This window comes from Palaemon carinicauda, chromosome 4, assembly GCF_036898095.1.
Source record: "Palaemon carinicauda isolate YSFRI2023 chromosome 4, ASM3689809v2, whole genome shotgun sequence".
Lineage (NCBI taxonomy): Eukaryota > Metazoa > Arthropoda > Malacostraca > Decapoda > Palaemonidae > Palaemon > Palaemon carinicauda.
In genome coordinates, this window is record NC_090728.1 from 3,567,299 (window position 1) to 3,574,798 (window position 7,500).

Sequence of the window (7,500 nt, forward strand, 5' to 3'; positions counted from 1 at the left end):
GAATTGAAATCAACCCATCCTCACCATCGTAGCTAATTGGTAGTTTGTTACTTGGCATTCAATTAATGATAAATTTTGCACATTTTTACGTGTTTTTCATATTCAAATAAGCCATATATATTTTTGATACATTAATGTCTGGATTCTCTTAACGACCTCGGGATCAGACCCCAGGCGAAATCACACAAAGACAAGAGCTTGGCTCCGGCCGGGAATCGAACCCTGGTCGGCAAGCCTGTATAGACAGTGACTAAGCCACTTGGCCACGAAGAAGGATAAAAGTCAATGACAATTCTTCTGTACTTATACCTGTCGAATTCAGGTATTTTGTTCTTAGAATTGAAATCAACCCATCCTCACCATCGTAGCTAATTGGTAGTTTGTTACTTGGCATTCAATTAATGATAAATTTTGCACATTTTTACGTGTTTTTCATATTCAAATAAGCCATATATATTTTTGATACATTAATGTCTGGATTCTCTTAACGACCTCGGGATCAGAGCCCCTGGCGAAATCACACAAAGACAAGAGCTTGGCTCCGGCCGGGAATCGAACCCTGGTCGGCAAGCCTGTATAGACAGTGACTAAGCCACTTGGCCACGAAGAAGGATAAAAGTCAATGACAATTCTTTTGTACTTATACCTGTCGAATTCAGGTATTTTGTTCTTAGAATTGAAATCAACCCATCCTCACCATCGTAGCTAATTGGTAGTTTGTTACTTGGCATTCAATTAATGATAAATTTTGCACATTTTTACGTGTTTTTCATATTCAAATAAGCCATATATATTTTTGATACATTAATGTCTGGATTCTCTTAACGACCTCGGGATCAGAGCCCCAGGCGAAATCACACAAAGACAAGAGCTTGGCTCCGGCCGGGAATCGAACCCTGGTCGGCAAGCCTGTATAGACAGTGACTAAGCCACTTGGCCACGAAGAAGGATAAAAGTCAATGACAATTCTTCTGTACTTATACCTGTCGAATTCAGGTATTTTGTTCTTAGAATTGAAATCAACCCATCCTCACCATCGTAGCTAATTGGTAGTTTGTTACTTGGCATTCAATTAATGATAAATTTTGCACATTTTTACGTGTTTTTCATATTCAAATAAGCCATATATATTTTTGATACATTAATGTCTGGATTCTCTTAACGACCTCGGGATTAGAGCCCCAGGCGAAATCACACAAAGACAAGAGCTTGGCTCCGGCCGGGAATCGAACCCTGGTCGGCAAGCCTGTATAGACAGTGACTAAGCCACTTGGCCACGAAGAAGGATAAAAGTCAATGACAATTCTTCTGTACTTATACCTGTCGAATTCAGGTATTTTGTTCTTAGAATTGAAATCAACCCATCCTCACCATCGTAGCTAATTGGTAGTTTGTTACTTGGCATTCAATTAATGATAAATTTTGCACATTTTTACGTGTTTTTCATATTCAAATAAGCCATATATATTTTTGATACATTAATGTCTGGATTCTCTTAACGACCTCGGGATCAGAGCCCCAGGCGAAATCACACAAAGACAAGAGCTTGGCTCCGGCCGGGAATCGAACCCTGGTCGGCAAGCCTGTATAGACAGTGACTAAGCCACTTGGCCACGAAGAAGGATAAAAGTCAATGACAATTCTTCTGTACTTATACCTGTCGAATTCAGGTATTTTGTTCTTAGAATTGAAATCAACCCATCCTCACCATCGTAGCTAATTGGTAGTTTGTTACTTGGCATTCAATTAATGATAAATTTTGCACATTTTTACGTGTTTTTCATATTCAAATAAGCCATATATATTTTTGATACATTAATGTCTGGATTCTCTTAACGACCTCGGGATCAGAGCCCCAGGCGAAATCACACAAAGACAAGAGCTTGGCTCCGGCCGGGAATCGAACCCTGGTCGGCAAGCCTGTATAGACAGTGACTAAGCCACTTGGCTTGCCGACCAGGGTTCGATTCCCGGCCGGAGCCAAGCTCTTGTCTTTGTGTGATTTCGCCTGGGGCTCTGATCCCGAGGATGAAACCTGAGAAAAATTGCTTTGCGCCTGTGCCTGGTTCCAAATTTGGGGCCTGTTAACTTATCCAAGATTAAGGATGGTAAGGTAGATTGCTTAGCTCGGGATTCCTTGGTTAACTGACAGGCTTAAATGATTGAAGACTTAACAGTTAGGTTTGGTAAATGCTAGCCATAGTTGCTATTCTTGAAGGATATTTGGCTTAATGGTGCAACTTGGAGGAGGTTTAGCTTAATTGCTTGGTTTGAAGGATTCTTGGATTAACTGCAAAGATTAAAGGATGCATTGTTAAACTCCCCATCTTAAGGATGTTTGGCCTAACTTCTTAACCTGAAGAATATTTTGCTTAAATGGTGAGTGTTGAGGAGTGTTGGCTTAACTGCATGGCATTAGGATGCTTAATATGACTGCCCTGCTTTATGTATGCTTGATTGAACTGTGTGACTTGGATAATAATTTTCTTCACTGCCCTCCTTGAAGCGTGCTTGGCTTAACCGACCAGCTTGAGGTGGTTTGGCTTAATTACCTTTATTGAAGGATTCTTGTCTGAAATGCCTGGCTTGATTAATATTTTCTTTACAGTCATGCTTAAAGGATGTTTGGCTTACCCACTTTGTTAAAGGAAGCTCAGATTAAATATCCGGCTTGTTGGTGCTATCCTTGATTACTTGGCTTGAATGGCTTGTTAAACTACCTTGCCTGAGGGAATCTTCACTGTATTGCTTGGTTTGAGAGAGCTTTATTTAAATGCCTAAGTTGATGGATACTTGTTTAATGAACTGGTGTAAGGTTGCTTGGCTTGACTGCCTCGCTAAAAGGATGCTTGGCATAATTTCTTCGCTTATAATAAGCTTCGTATAACTAAGCAACTCGAGGACTCTTTGATTAACTGGCTGGATTGGGGATGTTTTGCTTAATTATCTGGTTTGAGGGACTCTTGGCTTAAATTCACTGCTTGAGGATGCTAGGATTACCAATGTTACTGGAAGGATGTTTGATATAATTTCCTGACTCAAGGTTTTTTAATTGTTGGGCTTATGGATACTTTGGTTGAGACCCTATCTTAAACGATTCTTTGCATAACTTTCTGGCATGAAGATATTTGGCTAAACTACATGACTTGAAGGAGGTCAGACTTACCTAACATGATTGTTCTTGCTTGGTTAAACTAACCTGAATGAAGGATGTTTGTCTTATCTGTCCAGTTAAAAGGATGCTTGAGTTAACTGCACTGCAATAGAATGCTTGTGTTAACTACTTAACTAGAAGATGCTCGTCTTAGCTGTCAAGCAAGGACTCTTAGCTTAACTGTCTGGCCCAAAGAGGCGTGGTTACACTGTTAGGCTTGAAAATGCGTCGCTTAATGCCTTGCTTGAAAGATGTTTGGATTTACAGCAAAACAATTGAGGATAGTTCACTCAACTACCCATCTTAAAAGAAATCTTGGTTGAACTGGTCAGCTTGAATGATACTTGACCTAACTGCATACAGTGGAGGATGCTTGCCATAACTGCCCATCCCGGAAGATGTTTGGCCTACCTCTCTAACTTGGAGGATATTTGGTTTAAATGCTCTGCTTGAAGAATTTCCAGCTTGACTATATGGCTAAAAGGATCCTTTGTATAATTTATAATTTTGATGATCCTTGACTTAATTGATACACTTAAGATACCCACAACTTAAAGCTCATCTTTAGGACAGTTCTGTTAACTGCCCATATTTATGATCCTTAACTAAACTGCCATACTTGAAGAATATTTGTCTAAACTAAGTAGTTTGGAGAATTCATGGCTTAACTGCTGGCCTTGAAATTTGGTTAGCTTACCTCGCTGTCTAAAGATTTTTTTGCTTTGATTGTATAGCTTGAAGGATTCTTTAATTATCTGCCCTGCTTTATGGTGTTTATCCTAACTGCCTGACTAGGTTAAGGATATTATACCTAACTTCCCAGCTTGACAATGCTTTCATTAACTGCTTTACTTGGCGACCTAGCTGAAAGGAATAACTTTCTCAGTTGCTTACCTGAAGTGAGCTTCACTTAACTGTCTGACTTGAAGGATTCTTGGTTTAGTGAAGAGGCTTAAGGTTGTTTAGTTTAACTGTCCAATTTGAACAATGTTTGGATTAATTATCCAAGTTGAAGGATATTTGACTTTACTGCTTGCCTTCAAATATTCTTGGCCGATCTACATGGTTTGAAGTAGGTTTTGTTCAAGTGTGCATCTTTAGGCTGCTGGCTTAACTGTTTGCCATGAAGAATGATTGGATTAACTACCAAAATTTAGGATTCTTAATTTAAATGCTTAGTTTAGATACGCTTTTGTATCACATGTGTAACATATACGCCACTACACTGTAACGATTTTGATTTTTTATTTCATCAACCTCTCTTCCCTGAACTCTTAATGGACCAATTGTGGTCTTATGGTAGTTCATGATTTTGCATGTTTAAATTTGTGTGACGTTCTTGCTCGCAAATTGCAGTATGTAAACACAGTGGTGGTTTAATAAAATATAGTTGCACTCATCTCGCCTCTCAGTTATCATTAAAAGATTCTCTAACACATTGGTGACCAACAGAGTGACCAGCTCTCTGCCACCATCCCCCCCCCCCTAACGGCAGTGTCTTACTATTTGTTAATGGCCCCCTCCGCCACTGTCTATGCTATCAACGCCACACCCCTGAAACTACTGTCCTTTGCCATCGTAGAAACGTTCACCTGGTTCCAGCGTGCTGAGGTCCAGTTCCGCATCGCGGACATAACTCAGTCAAGTACTGAAGCATATTCACAAGGATACCTTCAGGGAAATCCTCGATTGGCTTTGCGAGCGAAGGGATACCCAAATAGCATATGACGGGCTTAAAGCATACTTCGAGTATATGCTGCCCTTACAGCCAGACTTTTTCAGCTCTCTCAGTAGCGACTGAGGGACCAAAAGGCATCATTCGCCCTCAGGGAAAGGACCAGTATAGCTCACCTGCAACCTGCCGCAGACAGGTCTCCTCATGAGGTGAACCTACTCAGTGCCCTTTGAGTACTCTGCTTACCAGAACCTCTACGCTCTGTCATACACGATGTCGATATTTTGCCCATAAAGGACCTTATGACCAAAGTCGATGCCCTAATGCAGAGCTCTTTCACCACCTTCAAGACTTTCATCAACACCTCCACTTATGAAGAAGAGGAAAACACAACATCGACCGAATCTGAAGTGAATGTGGTAGTACACAGATAGCCACCTGGTGATTAGCTTGAGCAGCAAAAAAGCCGCCAACCACCCGCCACTCGCTTATGCCCAACTAACAACCTCTACCACCACTTACTGATTCTCATCAGGCGCAGTTATGGTACTACCCCATCATGTTCGCGATTGATGCGAAAAAATGTTCGAACAGTTATCACTGGACAAAAATCAGGTAAGTAGGCATAATTTATGGTGTCGGCCTCCCCTGCCACTAATCTTTTCTTTTTTCATTATATAGGTACGGGCGCGTGATTTTTGGGAGACAGAGGTGCTTGCTTTTTTCTTCTGCCATAGCCACTATCCAAGACAAGACGTAGTCTGTCTAAAGATGCCGATGTTCACCTGGTAGCTGTCAACGGAACTGTGATACCCACCTATGATAATGATAAACTCACTTTATCATTTGGTGGAATCAAATATCACTGTTTATCATTGATCACGTCACATTGCCAATCCTCAACGTGGATTTCCTTTCACATTACCATCTCCTGGTTGGTGTCTCTCACTGATGACTAGTCAATGCAGTCTCCTACTCTTCCAAACCTCTTCATCCTTCCATTTCTGGCCTCACTCCCCACATCAGTGCACCCACGGATAGCTACTCCCAACTCCTCACGTTTAACCAGGAAGTCTTAAGTCCAGAACTTTGCCAAAAGCCACTGGTTCCCGCCAAGCAGTATTTATCTTCATATCTAGACGATGGGTCCCCCAGTGTTCGACATATTTAGACGGCTGGCACCGAATTGTTTGGCAGTCACCAAACGAACGTTAAGTGAAATAAAAAAAATGGGCCTTTACCAAAAGAGTTCAAGCGAATAGTCGTCAACCTTACACATTGTCCTGAGGAAAGATGTCTCCCTGTATCTGTGTGCAGATTATAGTCATTTGAACATGCAGACAGAACCATATCACGACCCCTATTCAAACATCGTTGAAGTGACCTCCTATTTGCCTAAAGTGAAGGTTTTCACCATGCTCGACGTTCTGAAGGGGTATTACCAAGCGCCCATGAACCCTCACAACATCCCCATGACCACCATCACCAACCCTACTCGATAAATACAACTTCGATCCATCTTACATTTCAGTGCCTTTTGGATGGCATCTTAGGGGGCTTTGCTTTCTGTATATGCTATGTACACAACATACCTTTATTCTCTTCCTCTAAAGAAAAAACACCTCTGTCAATTACTTCTTGTGCTTCGCCACCTATACAGAATGGTTTTGTGGTCCCGTACAGCATGTGTACCTTTGCCACCAACAATGTAACGTTCTTATGCCACCACAACACTCCTAAAAGAGTCAATCCCCTCTCTGAGAAGGTAGAAGCTTTTCAAAACTTCCCTATGCCCTCGATTGCCAAAGCACTAAAAGAATTCATGGGCATAATCATCTATTATTACCGTTTTCTGCCAGCCATTGCCACCACATTTTCCACCAGCCCCCTCGATGCCTCTTTCTAGGGCAAGCCAAAAGACCTAAAGTTGGGTCCACTTCAAAAGGCTGCCTTCTGCAATACAAAGAATGCCCTATCAACTGTGGTTCCTCTCACTTCTCCCATGCCACTTGCACCTCTCCTGCTGTCCACCGATGCCAACGACATCGCTATTTGCACAGGACTCGAGCAAGTGGTCATTGGTTTGCCCTGCCAATTAGCCTTCTTCAGTAGAAAACTGTCCAAGGTGAAATCTGGTTATTCTACATTCGACGGCAAATTGCTGGCTGTGCAGTCGGCTCTTTGTCACTTTCGCCAATTCTTAGAAGGTACGCCCTCCATTATTCACATGCATCACATGCCTCTGGTGCACAGCTTTATTCAACAGTTCGACGCCTGGTCCACCAGTCAACACTGACATTTCTCTGCCGTGGCTGGATGCAATTGCACCCTTCATGACATCCCTAGGAAAATCAATCCTATTGCCGATACCCTGTCAAGAAACATATTGGCTGCCTTGGCAGAAGCCAAACGAAGGATCCACAATATCAAAAAAGTAGGAAATCCTGCACATTACTCTGTTGGGAAAACATCCTTCTTGACAAATACAGTGCCACCCTCCTCTTTGACGCCATTACTGGTAGAACTAGACCATGGATACCTTCTCCCATGCACCAACAGGTGTTTAATCTCATTCATGGTCTTTCATTTCCCTCGAGCTGATCTACTGCAGAGCTACTGAAGACGGGGTAAATTTAATATGCAAAGAATTCTGCCCACTCCTGTACCTCAT

At 41.9% G+C, this 7,500-nt stretch overlaps 1 protein-coding gene and 1 pseudogene across 1 annotated transcript; both read left to right on the top strand.

Moving 5' to 3' along the window:
- Positions 1-6,513: 6,513 nt before the first annotated feature.
- On the top strand, positions 6,514-7,125 carry LOC137639250 (uncharacterized). The gene is made up of 2 exons (XM_068371540.1): positions 6,514-6,594; positions 6,736-7,125. The coding sequence occupies exons 1-2, from the start codon at positions 6,514-6,516 to the stop codon at positions 7,123-7,125; spliced, it is 471 nt and encodes a 156-aa protein (XP_068227641.1).
- Positions 7,126-7,467: 342 nt separating this feature from the next.
- Positions 7,468-7,500, top strand: part of LOC137639251 (piggyBac transposable element-derived protein 4-like) — a 496,483-nt pseudogene continuing 496,450 nt past the window's right edge.